General features: G+C 41.0%; 1 protein-coding gene across 1 annotated transcript; it reads right to left on the reverse strand.

Moving 5' to 3' along the window:
• Window positions 1-1118: 1118 nt before the first annotated feature.
• LOC113095180 (voltage-dependent calcium channel gamma-2 subunit-like) lies at window positions 1119-11516 on the reverse strand. Its single transcript, XM_026260814.1, has 4 exons — window positions 9810-11516; window positions 5943-6026; window positions 4553-4693; window positions 1119-2235 (listed from the first exon to the last, which is right to left on the reverse strand). The coding sequence occupies exons 1-4, from the start codon at window positions 10018-10020 to the stop codon at window positions 1700-1702; spliced, it is 972 nt and encodes a 323-aa protein (XP_026116599.1). The 5' UTR covers window positions 10021-11516; the 3' UTR covers window positions 1119-1699.
• Window positions 11517-20994: the final 9478 nt, after the last annotated feature.

The raw sequence follows: 20994 nt of genomic DNA on the forward strand, positions 1-20994 counted from the left end.
GTCTGTCTCTGTCTGCACATCTGCACGTGTGAACTGAAGCTCTCTCTCTCTCTCTCTCTCTCTCTCTCTCTCTGTGTGTGTGTGTGTGTGTTGGTCTTGCAGAAGGAGATCGGTCAGTATGAAGCTCTGCTCCTGACTCTGGCTCGAGCATTTCACTCGTTCTGTCAGGATCAGATCCAGATCATCCAGAGTCTGTTTTAAACCCCACTCTGTTCTCTGTGGTCTGATCTCAATGAAATAAATCTCCTTCCTCTCTAAACATGCTCCGTGTTTGTTTGTGTGTTACAGTTCATGTGATAAATGAGTCTTGAGTTAGTCATTTTAGTTTTAAGATAGTAATCTCATGATACAACATGTTATAGAATTAGGTTTTGTATAAATACATTATAAAGGTGTTGTAGGTCACTCGTGTACAGACTTGAGTGGAGTAAAACACAAACCACAAACTGCTGACAGCAAAACAGTTGTTTGTTTTGAGAGAATTATCACAGTAAATCTTGCACACACGCACACGCACACTCGCACACGCACACGCACACACACACACACACTCGCACACGCACACGCACACGCACTCACACACACACACACACACACACACACACACACACACACACTGTGTGCTCAGCTGACGGTCAGCAGAGGGTGTGAGAGTTCGACCTCAGTGTCCATCTTCATCCTATAAAGCAGATCTGAGTCTGTGATGCGGCTGAAAGACTGTCCTGAGGAGGTTTGTTGGTCTCATCTGGTCTAGTCTAGCACCGTAAGAGTTTTTTTTAGGATTGTTTGAATGAACACATGCAAAGGAGTTGACATGAATCCAGCTCTTATTATCCATGATGATTTTATTGACTTCTGATTTGCTCTTTTTTTATTTTTATGTCTTCTTCTTGAATCAAGAAGTCTATGTGTGGTTTATTAACAGATGTTCATATATTCATGTATGTATCTTTTCATATATATATATTTATACTACCAGTCTAAAGTTTGAGATCAGAGAGACTTGTAATGTTTTTTTAAAGAAGTCTCTTCTGCTCTTCTGCTGTATTTATGTGATCAAAAATACAGAAAAAAACAGTAATCTTGCGAAATGTTATTACAATATAAAATAATGGTTTCTATGTTAATGTTCTTTAAAATATAATTTATTTATGCGATGCAAAGCTGAATTTCCATCATCATTACTCCAGTCTTCAGTGTCACATTATCGTCAGAAATCATTCTAATTTGCTGATTTGGTATTAGAACGATCAATGTTCAAATAAACACAGGCTTGTTCAGCAGAATAAACTCCTGTAAAAGACATTAAACATCGTTTTGATCCCAAACTTTTGACTGGCAGTGTATATATAGTCATGTATCATTAATACGTTTATTATGACATATAAATCGCAGCCGGTTTTTGGGATTGTTTTCCCTGGGTTCACAGCAGCCACGGAGGTTCACAGTATTTATGTGCAACGAAATGAATCGAACATGAAGAAAAGAGATTTCAAGAGCTTTCAGTCCAAACGCCGTCGTCATCAGCTCTGATTCATCATAAGGTTGAAAACTTGTTAGTTTATGGAAGATAAGAAAATCATGCAATTCATTTTTCTTTTTTGGACTTCAACATGTAAACTCTTCGTCATTAGTGTTAGAAATCAGTCTGTCTGTGGCTGGCGTGATTCTCCTCCTCACCTGCAGGGGGCGATGTGTCTCATACAGGTGTGGTGCGCCGGTTGGCATCCTTCGAGTCTTTCTGGATGCAGTTGTGCACCTGGAGGAAGTCGGGCTCTCTGTCGGAGTTGTACATCGGTGGAGACCCGTGTGGAGTCTTGAGCGTGTCTCCGCCGCGGCCGAGAGTGTACATGGAGATATCGGTGGAGGGCAGCGCTCCGAAGGCCTTCAGTCCCACGGGAGAAGCGTCACGTGAGTGTGAGGGCTCGGTGGAGCGGCTGGAGGAGCACGAGCGGCGCCGGTAACGGTAGCGGTAGCTGGGGATTCTGGTGATGGCGGATCCCTGCAGATAGTCTCCTCCTCCACTGGTCCGAGCGCGAGCCACACGTAACTCCCGGTGCCGGTCGATGAACATGTGGACGGCCAGGACACCCACCATCTCCGCCATGATGAAGGACAGCGCGCTGAAGTAAAAGCTCCAGCCGTACGAGTAGCTGTTCTTCTTCGAGTCGCTCTTGGACGGGTCGCCCGCGTTGGCTGATATGTACACGATTATCCCGATGATGTTACTCAGACCTGAGGATCCACACAAACACACACAGAACATCAATCACAGATAATGTTGAAAATACCAGTCAACTGACTAAGGCAAACCTTCATAAATCATAAATGCTTCTGCCATAAATTTTGCATGCGGGCAGAGAAACTCCTACAAATGCATATGCAATAGGATCAGCTGCAAAAACCACCTGGCTGCATGAAAGCCCCTAAGATAAGAAATCCCTTCGTTATAAGGTTAAGGGAACCTTTAGTGAAACTTGGGTTGCAAGAAAAACACTAAACGGTCAACTTAAGGAACCTTTGCTGTCACTAAGTGTTCCCTTAAGTGTTGCTACAAAGTCCTTAGTAACTGTTTCACTTTGATAAATTGAAGGGACCAAAACAGCTCACTTAAGCTGCGCTGGAGCCATCTGTTAGTAAATCTGGGTCTTACTGTTTTGAGCCTCTATCAAGGTATCAGAGTTACTAGAAAGCTACAAGGCAGATGAGTTGGAGCAAAACTGCAGGACTCTGGCTCTCCAGGACCCCAATCTGAACAACTTGTGTTCCAAATTTGAAGTTGATATCTCCAAAATTGAGCTTTCAGTAAGGTTTTATTTGGGTGTAGTACGAAACGTTTCCACTAGATGAAATTCGCTTCCCATTCGTTTCCACATTTTTGGAACAGTACAAGTGTTAATATTTTTTCTAGGATCGTTGAACATTTTTCGAATCACAATGTCTTGTATAAACAGGTTAAATACACACTGGAAAACGAGATCAGAGTGGCAAAGAGGAATTATTCTGGAAAAAATAAGGACTCAGTTCACTTCCAACGACTCAGCATCAGTGTGGAAAAGTCTGAAAGAGATCACCAACTACAAGACAATATCCCCCAGCACCGTGGAGAATCAACGACTGGCAGATGATCTGAAACGTTATACTGCAGGTTTGAAAGAAGAACACCCATCACCTGCACTGAACGCCTCTCCAAACATCCATTCACACCACTAGCAACTCCTGCAACCCATTCTGAACACCTCTCCAATCAAGCGCTCTCACCATTCACAACTCCTGCATCCCCACTCTCCCCCACACCTGCAATTCAGATAAGCGAGGATGAAGAGAAAAGGAAAACAGCACCAGGCCCAGATTGTGTTACACCAGCCCGTCTGAAATCCTGTGCTGACCAGCTGGCCCCCATCTTCACACAGATCTTCAACAGATCACTGGAGCTGTGTGAAGTCCCTTCATGCCTCAAACGTTCCACCATCATCCCCATCCCTAAGAAACCCAAAATTACAGGACTAAATGACTACAGGCCTGTGGCTCTAATGTCTGTGGTCATGAAGTCATTTGAGAAACTGTTGCTGGCCCACCTGAAGGACATCACTGGGCCCTTGCTGGATCCTCTTCAGTTTGCCTACAGAGCAAACAGGTCTGTGGACGATGCAGTAAACATTGGACTGCATTATGTTCTGCAACACCTAGACAGACCGGGGACTTATGTGAGGATCCTGTTTGTGGACTTCAGCTCGGCCTTCAACACGATCATCCCAAACCTCCTCCTGTCCAAACTAAATCTGTCAGAGGATCAACAGCTTCCTGACAGACAGGCAGCAGCTAGTGAGGCTGGGAAAATACACATCCAGCACCCGTACAATCAGCACCGGAGCTCCCCAGGGCTGTGTTCTCTCCCCACTGCTCTTCTCCCTGTACACCAACGATTGCACATCTAAGGACCCCTCTGTCAAGCTCCTGAAGTTTGCAGACGACACCACACTCATCGGCCTCATTCAGGACGGTGACGAGTCTGCTTACAGACAGGAGGTAAAAGAGCTGGCTGTCTGGTGCAGTCTCAACAACCTGGAGCTTAACACCCTCAAAACAGTGGAGATGATCGTGGACTTCAGGAGAAACCCCCCTGCACTCCCCCCACTCACCATCATGAACAGCACTGTGACTGTGTTTTTTGTTCTGTCGCTGTCATTCTGTTGCACTCCGGAGCTTCTATCATGAAAAAAAATTCCTGGCAATGAAGCTCATTCTAAATCTGATTCTCGATGATTTGTTTTTGTGTTCGTATAGCAAGTGCCAAACCAAAACGTAAAGTTTTCCTGCTCCAAAATGACGGAAATAGCACTAGAGGGTTAACAAATGTTTTCCACTTTCACTGTAATGTGTACAGTTTAGGTCTCTGAGTTGAAATCTCAGAAAATCATAGCGTTAACTTATTTTTTCTCAAAGCTGAACGAACATATACAGAAGAACACACTGAGCTGTTAGCAGCGCGACTGAAGCCGAATGGAATCGAGTGAATAAGCTGTGATACACACTGGTGAAGCTCACTCACCTGCGGATACAAAGAAGATTCCTGCGCTGAGGATGATGTTGTGTCGAGACTTGTAGAATTCGCTGGCGGCGACACAGAGACCCCCCATGAACAGCAGGATGACACTGAGGATGGGGAAAATACTGGAGGCGCGAACCGCACCTGAAGCACACACACATGCAGTCATGAGACGCAGGACTTCTGAGCCTGAGAAGCCCATTCACCCAATCAGATTACAGCTTGATGTGGGCGTGTCTCCTGGCATCACTGTGTTCGAGTCCTCAGGACAGGAAATCAGAACATTCAGGGTTACTGTCCTTAACTAAAACCAGAACTATTAAAAATATTTTGTTAATGGAAATATTGCTGAAATATAAGAATATCTGGTGAAAATTGTAATTATAAATGTTACCTTGACAAATATCTGTAATAAGTTTAAAGTTTACTATAAATAAAATATAAAACTGAATTAAAAGTAAAAGATGAAATACATTTTCAATTAATAAATTAACCTTAAAAATAAAAATGCAACCTGATTAAAATTACAAAAGCACATTCTAAAAATTAAACTAAAATTAAAATGAAAAATTAAAATGTAATAATAAAACCTATTTCAACTGTAAATAAAAACTATGAGAGTATATAAATAATGGTAAAATAACACGTGAGGAATATAACATGAACACCCAGACACACGCTGTGATTTAATTATAACCTTCATCAGTGTACATGACTGACACACACACTCTTCTTTTCTCCTGTTCTCTTTTTGATTCATGATAATATTTGTCCTCCGTTTACTTCATCTGCCTCTCCTCAGCTCAGCTCCTTCATCCTCCTCATCATTATCATCATCATCCTCATCATCACACTCATGACTGTCTGGATTATGTGTCCTAATTACGTGACTCTGACCTCTAATCAAGAGATGTATAGTGTGTTTGTGTGTGTGTGTGTGTGTCATAATGATCGATTGATTGGCTGATGACATCACAGCATGAGGTCATCACTTCCTGTCAGTCACATGACATCACTCAGTTCCTGCGATCCGTCTGGACTGAGCTTCAGTTCAGGAACACAGAAGTGATGAATATCTGACGAAACCTAATCAAAGTCATCTCCTCTTTATTCTTAAATGGTAAACTGTGCAGTGTGTGCTTGATATAACACATGTGTGTGTCTTTCATGCAGCTGAATATTGTCTCTTTCATTCTGCATCAGTGAAGAGCGCAGGGCATTTCAGAGTTTTGACCCATATAAACTGCAGTGAAATATTTATAGAAATAAGTGACCTAATTAAAAACTTTAAAGAGCAGCAGCAGCTCTGAGCAGCAAACCATCAACCATCCTCTCTCCCTCTCTCTCTCAAACACACACACACACACACACACACACACAGTGTTTGACTTACGCAGGAAGTACTCTGATGCATCGGCTTGATAATCGGCGTCTTCAGGAAAGTGATCGATGTGTTTACACATGCCTTTAAAGTTACCTGAGAGAGAGAGACAGAGATATTAGTGACAGACAGCAGGCAGTTGTTGAGTAATGACTTCTGTTTCTGTGAGTGTATGTTCAGAAAACATCATGTTTATCAGCTGAACTCAAGTCAAAAACCAAACTAGCCATAATCTTCAGATCCACCAATCAGAAGAAAGAACTCAATAGTGACCTCATAAAGTGTTGTGGATGACGTCATCGAGTCTCTCTACACACTGTAGCAGCTTCAGTAAGATATTTTAGTAAAAGAAATGAAGACTTTTAATAATCAAGGACGCATTCAATTGATCAAAAGTGTCAGTAAAGACATTCCTAATGTTACAAAATATTTATATCTCAATTAAATGATGTTCTTCTGAACCTTCTTTTCATCTGTGAATCCTGAAAAATTAAATGTATCATAGTTTCCACAAAAATATTGTGCAGCACAACTGTGTTCAACATTGATAATAATCAGAAATGTTTCTTGAGCAGTAAATCATCATATTATTCTGATTTCTGAAGATCATGTGACACTGAAGACTGGAAACCCAAACTTCAGAACTGTACCGTGTGTGTGAAATGAATGGCTTTTTTTCTTATAGTCAGTAGAATTACTATTGTAAATGCTAGCTGTGCATGTGAGTGAGTGAATGTGTGTGTGTGTGTGTGTGTGTGTGTGTGTGTGTGTGTGTGTGTGTGTGTGTGTGTGAGTGCATGCATGTATGTGTGTGTGAGAGAGAGTGTGTGTGTGTGTGTGTGTCTCAGAGATCGGTGGAATAAGGGTAATCCTGTTAGACACACTCCTAATCACTGACACACACTCACGTGTGGTGAACAGTGAATTATGTAATGCAGTTATGCAACATATCTGCGTACAGCAGCAGAAGAGAGAGAGAGAGAGTCTGTACAGACAAACACAATCATCCTACAGGGAAGAGAGATCAGAGGTCAGAGGTCAGGGGTCAGCTGCAGGTTCAGAGCTCTCTAACCAACATCAGCACCAGAAACATCAGAAACAACACTCATCATTTAGGACTGGAGGGGCAATGATTAAGCTTGCCCGACCCACTTTTTGGGAAATAATATTTATAGACTTTTTAAATCTAACATAAAATACATATTTGTAATATTTGTAGTTTTAATATGTTTTTCTTGAATTGGTTTTAAGAGAAAGCAGAAGCCAAACAAATTCACAAGCCTCATTAGATTAGAATGATGTACCATGACTATCACACACACACACACACACACACACACACGCACACACACACACACACACACACACACACACACGCACACACACTTGCATTTGTGGTTTATGGGGACTCTCCATAGGAATAATGTTTTATACTGTAGAAACTGTATTTTCTATCGCCCTACATCTAAACATACTCCTTATAGAAAACTTTCTGTATTTTTACAATCTCAAAACAAAAATAATAAGCTTCTGTACCCACGGGCACCTCAGTGTAGGTGACACCCCATGAGTTGGTATGTATTCAAGTCTCCACCAGTGTAGAAACACCTGTACACACACACACACACACACACACAGGCCCTGCATGTTACGCTGCAGAATGCCATCACCTTTCAGCAGGTGTGAAATGTTGCTGGAATCGTCTCAGTACCGTCTCCCTGTCCGTCTCTAATAAACACATCATCACCGGTCTCACCCTTCTGCCAGCCCAGATGAACGGTCTCACTTGGATAGATGGAGTGTAATAATTGTAAGAGAGTCACACACACACACACACACACACACACACAGACTCTCTCTCCTCTGACACCAGTGTGTACCAGCTCATTTTAATCTGCTCTCTCAGGAACCGAAATGTTTACAGACCCAGAAACCCAGAAGAGATCAAATGAAGAGCAGCACTAAATCCCACACATACGTGGCTGTTCACGTGTGCAACAACATTCTGATATTAAGACTGCAACAACTGATCAATAAAATCAATGATCACGATATCAGATGGGAAGACATCATCCTACAGCTCTGAGTAACACATTCCTGTGATTCAGATCATCATCAGATTGTTAAGAGGGAGATCCACTGTGCTAAAGGACTCAAATACTGAAGCATCCTTACAACATTCTGATGCAGAGCCACATTTATGTGTGTAGTTCATCATCTAATGATGTGTTTCCAGTATAATGTGTATATTTTATACAGTCTGATTCTGATCACAGAGTCTGCACACACTTCTGCTGATATCTTCATCCTTCCATCATCTATTCAGAAAAACGTTATGCTAACATTAAATATAAAATCCCATCTACAGGAGAATACAGAGGATGTTGGTGAGGTCACAGAGGTCACCGCTGTCTGGACAGTGATATAACAGGCCATCAAACACGGCTGTCTCCTGATCCTGCTGGCCTCGGGACAGACCATTGATCCCCCCTCACAGAAACACTCATCAGGAAGTGTTACGCACAACAGAGCGTGAAAACTCAAAAAGGCGGATGAATTTGTGTGCACTTTCAGATCGACACTGGATCATGTTTCAGAGTATGTTTGTGTAATGATGTCCTGCATGTGAGTTTGAGGTTCATGTTAGGACAGGCTTCACCAAACAATGTGACATTTTTCTCACCCTCAGTTCATTCAAGATTAGGTTTGTTATAAAGTTTGTGTCTTCATCAGGTTTGTAGAAATGTAGCACTGCATCAGTGTCTCATCAATGGATGCTCTGCAGTGAATGGGTGCCGTCAGAATGAGAGTCTGATAAAAACATCACAATAATCCACAGCACTCCAGTCCATCAGTGAACATCTGGAGAAGACAAAAGCTGTACAAAAACTAAAATACAAGTCTATAATCCATAACAACACTTCCTCCAGTGAAGAACTGCATCTCCTGTTGTCTCTCACAGATGGACTGGAGTGCTGTGGATTATTGTGATGTTTTTATCAGACTCTCATTCTGACGGCACCCATTCACTGCAGAGCATCCATTGATGAGACACTGATGCAATGCTACATTTCTACAAACCTGATGAAGACACACACTCCTCCTGATCTCTGATGAACTGAGGGTGGGCTCATATTTAGCAGATGTTTATTTATTGGGTCAACTATTCCTCTAACACAATCTTGCAGGCGTTCAGTCTACAGGGAAATAAAATTGATTTAATAGGGTCAGGGTCAGACGCTCGACAGCAAACGCTGGATCTGACCTGAACCAAACTAAATCAGAAACTCATTCATCCAGCGAGTCACAGTCGGCTGTCAATGGGGCTCAAACAGGAAGTACATCTCCAAGCTCGTTTGCATATGTGGACGTCAATGTGGACAGAATGTATGCTGTCGTTTTTTCCATAGAAATGCAGAGATGAATTTTGGAAGAATCTTAATGCAGCTCTTCATGGTGATGATAAGAAGCATCATAAATCTAGCGCGGCTTTACTCTTAAAAATCAAAATCAGTGAAACCAAAGAAGAACTATTTCTGGTTCCCCAAAGAACCTATTAGTGATCCACTTTTTTCTTCATGTGAAGAACATCTGGATCATCTAAAGAAACCATTTCCACTATAAAATACCTTAAATGCAATGGAAATGCATTGCACATCATCATCAAGGAACTATCATCCACGGGGACATTATTTTTAATATTCCAAGTTTTCTGGAAATAATGGCTTAAATTTGGACCTGTTCTTCATACAGAACTATCTGCTATGACTTGGAATTCAGTGCACGAGTCGTACGGACGATCACTATGAATTATGAAGAGCTGCATAAAGGTTCTTCAGAGCTTCTCCGTTCAGACGAGGTTCTTCTCGGAGCTCCTACCTTCCAGACAGCAGGTCCTCCACAGCCCAGAATGGGTCATCACCTCCTCGTTCTTCTTGCCGGTCTCGTTCTCGTTACTAGTCTTTATTTTACAGACCCCGCGTGAGTAGAGCCAGTAGTCCGTCCCGACCGCGATGGTCATCAGACTGAAGGCGGCGAAGGCGCCCACCGTGGTCAGGAGCATCTGGACGCCGCGCTCAAACACACCCATGTTGCCGCATTCAACGAAAGGGGAGCCCCCTTTCCTCTTGATGTACAGGAAATAAATATTTGTAGATTTAAGAGGACAAAATAAGAAAAAACAGGGGGCCCGAGAGACAGAGGGCCCTCGAGGGTTTCGTGAACTGGATTAGAAGACAAACGACAGGCCGCTTCTACCTGCACCTACATACTAATGTCTGATGATGATGATGTACTTGAGTGACACTCCAAATATTACATCAGAACAGAACATGGCAAAAGATAAACTCATCTTCACCCAATCTGGCCTGTTCTCGATCCGATCTTCAGATGAAGGCTCCTGGTGAAAGTCTGAATCCTTCACGTTCCCGAGCCCGAGCCCGCGCGCACGTGCATGAATCTAACAGACGAGTGATTAAACCGATCCGTTTGAATCAAAAACAGCTCGAGGTGAAAATCATTCAGGGCTGCGATGCGTCAATTAAATCAATCCATCCTGGCGATGAACAATAAAGAATTAAAAGAAAAGAAACATAAAATCACTCGCTTGCCTTTTTCCTAAAATTCTGGTCTCCAGTTTCCATAGGTGGCCTTTATTCCGTCGAATGAAGGAGGAAGAGCGCGAGCGGGCATCACGCGACGCGAATCCGGTCTGAAGACGCGACGCTCCACAGCAGCCCTGCGGTTCTCCCGTCCGCCGAACCGGTCACATCACACCCGGTGCCCGATCCGCAGCACACCCGCGCCATCAACCACATGCACAAGAGGAAAGAAGAAAAGACTAAAAACACAGGAATCAGACGAGCGCTGCTGCACGGAGCGGCTGATGGACGCACGCCGGAGGAACGCGAGCGTCGGTGTCGGGTTCCAGAGATGGAGGAGTCTGTCGGTCTGTCGGTCGGTCTGTCTGTCCGTGGGCCGCTTGTTGCTGCACGACGATCTCGATCTGTTTCACTCGGCCTCACAGTTCTTCAGGATTCCTCGAACAATTCCAGAACGATGCGGATGTTATTCCTCCAGATGCGCGAGGAACATCTGGAGCTGAAGGCCTAGAGAGTCTCATCTCAGTCTCAGATCTGACACTAGATCATATTTTAGGTTTCAATGAATTCAAACTATATAACGCGCGAGGTTTGTAGGCGGTTACTGATATGTTGCAGTAGTGAGGATCACTGGAGGACTGATGGATGCTCTGCCGCTGGTGCTGAAGCTGGACGGATCCTGCTGTTACCAAGGCGACTGTCTCCCTCTTGCGATGGAGTCAACATTAGAGATGTGTGAGCATTACAGCAGCCAACCATTAACCGTGGTTTACATGTCGGCACGCGTAATGCTCGTGACAGCCGCGCTGTATCTCTGCTTCACTGCTCGGACCGTCTCCGTGAGGTCGGGAGGAGACAGAAGACATCAGTGCTTCAGAGCAGAGGACACACTTTACATTCAGGACGCGCGAGCAGCAGCCAGTGCGGCACAGAGAGCCAGAGATCAAGAAGATTTATGAATTTAGAATACAATGCAGTGACGTCACGCGCAAGCCGGCCCGTGATTGGCTGCGGCTCTGGCTGATGGCGCTGCAGTTGATGTGTCTGTTCCTCATGTCTCCATGTCACTCACACACACACACACACACACACACACACACACAAATCAAAACACCAAAGGCTCGTTCACTGGTATGGCACAGGTCAGTTACACGAGCAGAAATATGAAATGAAGATCAAATTTGAATTATATATATGTATATATATATATATATATATATATATATATATATATATATATATATATATATATATATATATATATATATATATAACCATTAAACAAAGGTCAGTCTCTTTGATTGATTGACAGTTACTAGGACTCATTTCTCAGCACTTAAAGGGATAGTTCACCCAAAAATGAAAATTATGTAATTAATAACTCACCCTCATGTCGTTCCAAACATGTAAGACCTCTGTTCATCTTCAGAACACAGTGTAAGATATTTTAGATTTAGTCCGAGAGCTCTCAGTCCCTCCATTGAAGCTGTGTGTACGGTCTACTCTCCATGTCCAGAAAGGTAAGAAAAACATCATCAAAGTAGTCCATGTGACATCAGAGGCTCAGCTAGAATATTCTGAAGCATCGAAAATACATTTTGGTCCAAAAACTATTTCTTTATTCAGCATTGTCTTCTCTTCCGTGTCTGTGTGAGAGAGTTCAAAACAAAGCAGTCTGGATATCCGGTTCACGAACGAATCATTCAGTTCACCAAATCAAACTGAATCGTTTTCAACGGTTCGCGTCTCTAATACGCATTGATCCACAAATGTCTTAAACTGTTAACTTGTTTAATGTGTCTGAGACTCCCTCAGAGGTAAAACAAACCAATATCCTGGAGTAATGCATGCACTCAAACAGTGACTGACTGAACTGCTGTGAAGAGAGAACTGAAGATGAACACCGAGCCAGTGTTTTCTTTGATAACATTTCTTCACAAATCAAGACTGAAACACGTTACTGTTTCAGAAGCGAGTTCAATCTGACAAAATCTTCTTTTGGGGACATGATTTTGAAATCAATCTAAAAATGTAATACAAAAACAGTCAGTTTTCTATGAGCATTAGATGACAGTGTTTATAATCAGCTGCATATGAAAACCACAGAAGTCTATTGAGCGTCTCTTTGTGTGTGTGTGTGAGTGTGTGTGTGTGTGTGTGTGTGTGTGGCTCAATCAGAGTCTCTGGCAGCTCTCACACGCTGGTTTATTTGCCCATTCTGTCATCAAACACACAATTCACAGCAGCCATTAGACGGATTACAGCAACTGAGCAAACAGCCATCTGTGTGTGTGTGTGTGTGTGTATCGCTGTCTGCTTTATTCCACTCTGCATCATTGATATAATTCACCGTCAGCAGTGTGTCTGTCTCTCGGTCAGTGTGTGAGAGTATCTGAGTTCAAATGTTGGGCGTTTTGAAGTGTTCCTGCAGCTCAAACAGCAGATCATGGAGCTGGCAACCCCAGAGTCAGGGTTCGATTCCCAGAGAGTGAGTGACCTGATCAAGAGTGTGTCTTCAGTGCAACGTAAACCACTGTGGATAAAAGATTCGGACAAATGCATAATGAAATCGATGCTGTGGCATTCACACACACACACACACATGCACACACACACACACACACACACACACACACACACACACACACACACACACACACACACACACACACAGCTACAGATGTGCTGACTGTCCAGTTTCCATGGGAACATCTTCATCTGCGCAGCACTCATTCATTCATGTGTGTGTGTGTGTGTGTGTGTGTGTGTGTGTCACTGAACAGCCTTCATGAATCAAGAATCAATACTTGAAAGAATTTGAGCCGCTCTAAAGATATTAAACCTAATATTAAAGACATCGAACACACTGTCCACGTGCCTCGTGTGTTTTATGTGTTGTTGTGATGAGAAGTATATTATATATTTTTTGCGTTCTCCAGACATCATACAGGTTTGTAATGAGTGAATAACAGAAGACAGAATGAAAGGACTATCACTTCATCAGTCCAGCTCTTTCAAATCAAGAAATGATTAAATCAAGGGACAGATGTCAGATTAATAACAGGGAGTTAAACACTATTTAAAAGCACAAGTATGAATTATTGTGCAAGGTGATATTCTGATCATATATTTCTTCCCAAGCATATTTTTACCAATTCCAAACCACATAAATCTCAATAACTACTATTCTTTTTGTATTCACTCATTTAAAAGTGATTTACAATTGCTAAGAAGGGATGGAAATGAAAATGGATTCTTACATAAATTTGCAAAAGAATCATGCATGCACTGTACACACACACACAGATAAAAATATAAAAAAGTAACATCAAAGAAAGATTCAAGAAGAATGAAAGATCTTTTAAAGCAGATGTTTTGAGTCAAAAACACAAGAATCCTGAAATCACGTCAGAAGCTTTATTAACAGAAGCACAAACCAGTTCACCGTCATAACTGACCCGTCCTCACATCATCTACACGTAACACGGTATAAACACAGCTTCATCACACAGCATCAAACACACTGTGAATGTCTAGACGTCCATCTTCTGATTAGAAAGGCACTGGGTCCTGTTCCTCAAACAGCTGCTGATCCTGGAGATGTTCTCTCACGGTCCTTCATCTGAAATCTCTAAAACAGCACAGACACCAGCTGAACTTCTGTCAGAACAACACACTGCCAAACACATGTAATCTGGATTGAGTCAGATTCAAGTTCTCGTAATTAGATTCAATTACATTTTTAAATAATCAGACCACAGTTACTTGTTTTTATTGATTACATATTATTCACTTAAGACCAATACATTCTTCATAATTCACTGATTCTCCTTAATTGCTCTTATTCATCTTTGAAATGTTCTTCTGCTCATATTCCCTCAGAAAGTTTCCAGTTTCTCACGGGTCATTCGTCAGGTGACCGCTCTGGATTACACAACACACTTCAGTTTTCTCAGTATTAACCCTGCATCACTACACACTTACACAAATTCACTTTATTACTCTTATGAAATCCAGGTATTCTCAATCATTTTTGTCATCTGAACCTCTTTTACTCTAAATATTTACTTCAAGTCCTCCCGAGATTTAACAATACATATTTTAATTATTCAGTAACACATTTGCATGTTCACTGTCACATTACATGCAGAAAAACAAATACAATATTTTTAGTGTTTTATTTTGATTGCTGTTGTTTTACAATCATTTATTTTAATTTTACATTTTTTTATGATTCAATTTAATTACAAGCTTTTCATTAAACTCTAGAAGCTTCAAGGACTACAGTTTGAGAATCCTTTATTAAAGTAATATAATATAATAACGTAATAACTTGTGTTTGAGAATGCTAATGATAACTATTTAATCAGATTACTATCCTCTGACTGAACACACACACACACACACACACACACACACACACACACACACACACACACACACACACACACACACACAAACACAATTTCTCTCTCAGGAGTCAAATGTTCTTCTTATGAGTTTTACGCGGTTGGCAAAGCAGCCAGAATCAAAATCCAGCTCCTCTCCGCCGGAAGACACCAGCTGATCTGTGACGCAGAACGCACAACTTCCGTTTACAGCACGTCTGTGCTTTCTTTATGATTTACAAGGCTTTCGATGGTTAAGCGCTATTTCTGTTCAATATGTTTATATTAAAACATGGTATAATGAATATAAATATAGAGCAGAAAATAAAGAATTCGCTTCAGTCACGAACCCCGCTGCCAGAGATGTTAGTGTTATGAGGAGAGACCAACATCCGGGGCCTCGCGATCACCGGAAGTACGGCGGGCAGATTGGGTCACATGTACTCTTTATTCAAACGTAGAACATGAACATTTATATAGAAAGATGATTTATACAATTAAGTTATTGTTATAATCATAGTAGCATCAAAGAAGAGAAAAACAGAAAAAAATATCCACTGTTTATACACCACCAGTCAAAAGTTTTTGAACAGTAATGTTTTTAATGTGTGTGTGTGTGTGTGTGTGTGTGTGTGTGTGTGAACTTCCTATTCATTAAAGAAACCTTATAAAAATATACTCATCTTTTGTAAAATAATAAATGTCTTTAAATCATCAATTTTGATCAATTTAAAGCACCCTTGCTTAATAAATGTATTACTTTCTATAATTTATTTATCCAAAAATAATCATACTGACTCCAAGCCTTTGAACAGTATAGTGTATAATGTTACAAAAGCTGTTTATTTCAGATAAATGCTGATCTTTGGATCTTTCTGTTCATCAAAGAATCCTGAAAAAATTAACTCAACTGTTATAAATAATATTATTACTAATAATAATCAGAAATGTTTCTCGAGCAGTAAATCATCATATTATTCTGATTTCTGAAGATTGTGTGACACTGAAGACTGGAGGAATGATGCTGAAAATACAGCGGAGCATCACAGAAATAAATTACACTTTAACACAGATTTACAGAGAAAACTGAAAGTTGTTTTACATTGTAATAATATTTCACAATATTATAGCCTTAACTGTATTTTGGATCAAATACATACAGCCTTGGTAAACAGAAGATAATTTTGTCAAAAAGCATAAAAAAATCTTAGACTGGTAGAGTAAATTAAGAAAAAGAAAGGTTTCGAGTCTTTTTATCTCTTCTTGTCTCAATATAATCTAATCATTAGTTAAAATGATCACGTGTGCCTTGATATCCAATCAAATCACAGCCTTGAATCAGACAGTTTCCCGCAGCGTTTTGTGCTAACAGTGTAGTCTCCCTTTAAAGCGGCTCTGGCACTGCTGCCACGCGACAGTCGCGGACGCTTTACGGCAGTAAAGCAGCAGAGGAGCCCATAGACGTATATTATGTCTATGGAGGAGCCGGTCTAATGATGAATTAATATAGTTTAAACGCACAGCAGTTCTGTTTGAGCTCAGTGTTCACGGCAAACACGTTTAATGATCAGGACACGTAATCACAAAACATTTGATTTTACCACTAAGAGTTAAAGAATTTAGCTAGGAGTTTTTTCTTAAAACCTATTCACAAAGCTGCCGAGACAAACTTTTCCTAAGGAATAGACAGAAGTCAGAGTAAGGGGGCTTACTCTTATGAGCTACTTTTAGCCATTTTTATTAATTATATTACACATTTTATTAATTACAAAACCATTTTGAGTTTGAAAGCTTTTAAATCTTGATTCATTTACAGTAAATCATTTTGTTCATGAAGCTAAAGATCGTAATCAGATGTTTGATAAGAAAAAAGGTTTTAATTCTCCCTTCCACAAATTTAGGCCTAAAAAGTCGTGGCATTAAGTGTTGCATGCAGTCTTTTCCTCAGTATTTATCTTTTTGTTTTCCATTTGAATTAAGTTGAGCTCATTAGCAGATATTTGTTATTTTTTAAAATCATGAACTCAATTAATTCTGAACAGTAGATCAATTACAGCTGATTTTTTTTTGTTCCCTTCATTGTATAGCCTAGTTTTTCTAAATTTTGTCTTAAAAAGCTCAGAAAAATTCTTAAATTCTATGCAAACCCCACAGAATCCCTGAATAAAGAAGAGGTACAATGTGTAAATGTTCCTGTGATCAGGATGTGCATCTGACAAAATAATGCACACAAATGAGAAGAATCCTGTTTTAGATGCTTTATGTGGTAACAGAATAATGAGGAAACTGCATTCATTCACATGCGTTCATGTACATTAATATGCACTTCAGAGCTTGTTTTGTAGTGTGACAAATACATCTGAGATCTGATCTGACTTAACAAGTGTTTTTTTTTCTTCAGTTGATTAAGACTAGAAGCTCAAAGATTCCTGTTTTTTCCATTTCCGTTTTTCTCAACCATAAAATGTACTTTGCAACAACAACAGGAAGTGAATATTAAAGACAAATCTGCTGTGTACAGTGCTCATTCAGTTTTTCAGTTTGCTCTGTATTAAAACATTACAATCAGCGAAACGCATTTGTTTGTGTCTTGTTTCGTGAAGATCACAGAGTGTGGTTTGTCCTGTTGGTCTGTGGATGTGTTTGAGTCAGTTCACATTACTAAAATGAACAAAGCCTTACTACAAAATAAACTCTGGGACATGATCCCATTTTAAACACGACTAATTAATTAATCTTGATTAAGATTCTTGACAAACAGATTCAACTAACTACATTTACATGCAAAATCAATTCATCATCAATATATCACCAGTGGCTCAATCAGACCGAAACACCTTTACGTGAACATTGCAATTCATCACATGACCTCGATCCAGTCAGAATGAAAGGGCTGCTGTGAACCTGAAACCAATCCATCAACAGGAAAAAATGATATAAGCCCTTGAAAATACCTTGAATGTTTACATACGTTTCATGTCTTACAAACATATGCATGTTTTACATCTTATGAACTGGTCAGTGGAGGGGACTGAATATTTACAAAATATTTTTTGAGGTAGCTCCAGTCACTTTACCATAGTGGATTTCTCCAGTTCTGGACGCATCGTTATGCACATGTAAACTAATATATGCATCAGATGGCAGCACTTAGGGCTTTAGAATCTAAAATCCTACTGGATTCATTTGTATTGACAGAAATGTATGCATGTAAACATACTGATATTTTCCAGCTTCCTGTTCCATGAACACCTACATTTACAGTACATGCACCCTCATAATGTGACTATAATTAGGGGAAGTCGTGTAATAGGGGAAGTCGTGGCCTAGTGGTTAGAGAGTTTGACTCCTAGGGCTGTGGGTTCGAATATCAGGCCGACAATACCATGACTTAGGTGCCCTTGAACAAGGCACTGAACCCCCAACTGCTCCCCAGGCGCCGCAGCATAAATGGCTGCCTACTGCTCCGGGTGTGTGTTCCCGGTTTGTGTGTGTGTTCACTGCTGGGTGTGTGCACTTTGGATGGGTTAAATGCAGAGCACGAATTCTGAGTGTGGGTCACCATACTTGGCTGAATGTCACTGCAAAAAAAAAAAAAAAGGCTAACCCAACGTCATGTAAACACATTACTAAATTGAACTATGTGAATAATATGTAATTTTTTAAATAAATGTAGGACATTTTCATAGCCTGGAATGTATGAACGAAATCAGGAGACTGATTTAGGCTTCAGGCCTTTATCGTTTACACTGTGCTGTATGTTTCACTTCAGCAATTCAATGATATGAAGAAAACAATAAACACAAAATTACACTAGTCACCGAATGCTCCAATATTCAGCAGCTCTCTTTGGTTTAAATGCTGTATGTTCTCGATATATGTTTTTAATGAACTATTTGTCTTAAAAAATATGTGGTTGTTAAGGTGTTCAGGTGGTTGCTACAGAGCAGCTATGTAGTTGTTTAGGGGTTTCTGTGGTTACTATGGAGATGCCAGGTAGTTGTCTAGGTGTTCAGTTGGTTGCTAAGGAGTTGCTATGTGTTATCTAGGTGTACAGGTGGTTGCTAGGGAGTTGCTTTGTGGTTGTCTAGGTGTACAGGTAGTTGTCTTAGTGTTAAGGTGGTTGTCTAGGTGTTCATGTGGTCGTCTAGGTGTTCAGGTGGTTGTCTAGGTGTTCATGTGGTTGTCTAGGTGTTCATGTGGTTGTCTAGGTGTTCAGGTGGTTGTCTAGGTGTTCATGTGGTTGTCTAGGTGTTCAGGTGGTCGTCTAGGTGTTCAGGTGGTTGTCTAGGTGTTCATGTGGTTGTCTAGGTGTTCATGTGGTTGTCTAGGTGTTCAGGTGGTTGTCTAGGTGTTCATGTGGTTGTCATAGTGTTCATGTGGTTGTTTAGGTTTTCAGGTGGTTGTCTATGTGATCATGTTGTTGTCTAGGTGTTCATATGGTTGTGTATGTGTTCAGGTGATTGTCTAGCTGTTCATGTGGTTGTCTAGGTGTTCAGGTGGTTGTCTAGGTGTTCATGTGGTTGTCATAGTGTTCATGTGGTTTTCTAGGTGTTCATGTTGTTGTCTAGGTGTTCATGTGGTTGTCTAAGTGTTCATGTGGTTGTCTAGGTGTTCAGTTGGTTATTTAGGTGTTCAGGTGGTTGTCCAGGTGTTCATGTGGTTGTCTAGGTGTGCATGTGGTTTTCTAGGTGTTCATGTTGTTGTCTAGGTGTTCATGTGGTTGTATAGGTGTTCATGTGGTTGTCTAGGTGTTCATGTGGTTGTCATAGTGTTCATGTGGTTTTCTAGGTGTTCATGTTGTTGTCTAAGTGTTCATGTGGTTTTCTAGGTGTTCATGTTGTTGTCTAGGTGTTCATGTTGTTGTCTAGGTGTTCAGGTGGATGTCTAGGTGTTCATGTGGTTGTCATAGTGTTCATGTGGTTTTCTAGGTGTTCATGTTGTTGTCTAGGTGTTCATGTGGTTGTCTAAGTGTTCATGTGGTTGTCTAGGTGTTCATGTGGTTGTATAGGTGTTCAGGTGGTTGTCTAGGTGTTCATGTGGTTGTCTAGGTGTTCAGGTGGTTGTCTAAGTGTTCATGTGGTTGTCTAGGTGTTCAGTTGGTTATTTAGGTGTTCAGGTGGTTGTCCAGGTGTTCATGTGGTTGTCTAGGTGTGTATGTGGTTTTCTAGGTGTTCATGTTGTTGTCTAGGTGTTCATGTGGTTGTATAGGTGTTCAGGTGGTTGTCTAGGTGTTCATGTGGTTGTCTAGGTGTTCAGGTGGTTGTCTAAGTGTTCATGTGGTTGTCTAGGTGTTCAGGTGGTTGTCTAGGTGTTCATGTGGTTGTCATAGTGTTCATGTGGTTGTTTAGGTTTTCAGGTGGTTGTCTATGTGATCATGTGGTTGTCTAGGTGTTCATGTGGTTGTCTAGGTGTTCATGTGGTTGTCTAGGTGTTCAGGTGGTTGTCTAGGTGTACATGTGGTTGTCATAGTGTTCATGTGGTTGTTTAGGTTTTCAGGTGGTTGTCTATGTGATCATGTGGTTGTCTAGGTGTTCATGTGGTTGTCTAGGTGTTCATGTGGTTGTCTTAGTGTTCAGGTGGTTGTCTAGGTGTTCAGGTGGTTGTCTTAATGTTCATGTGGTTGTCTTAGTGTTCAGGTGGTTGTCTAGGTGTTCATGTGGTTGTGTAAGTGTTCAGATGATTGTGATAGTGTTCATGTGGTTGTCTAGGTGTACAGGTGGTTGTCTAGCTGTTCAGGTGGTTGTCTTAGGTGTTCATGTGTATGTCTAGCTATTCAGGTGGTTGTCTATGTGTTCATGTGGTTGTCTAGCTGTTCAGGTGGTTGTCTTAGTGTTCATGTGGTTGTCTAGGTGTTCATGTGGTTGTCTAAGTGTTCATGTGGTTGTCTAGGTGTTCAAGTGGTTGTTTAGCTGTTCAGGTGGTTGTGTAGGTGTTCATGTTGTTGTGTAGGTGTTCAGGTGATTGTCTAGTTGTTCATGTTGTTGTCTATGTGTTCAGGTGGTTGTCTAGGTGTGCATGTGGTTTTCTAGGTGTTCAGGTGGTTGTTTAGGTGTTCATGTGGTTGTCTAGGTG

The sequence above is a fragment of the Carassius auratus genome, unplaced genomic scaffold (genome assembly GCF_003368295.1).
Source record: "Carassius auratus strain Wakin unplaced genomic scaffold, ASM336829v1 scaf_tig00215630, whole genome shotgun sequence".
In the NCBI taxonomy this organism is placed as follows: Eukaryota; Metazoa; Chordata; class Actinopteri; order Cypriniformes; family Cyprinidae; genus Carassius; species Carassius auratus.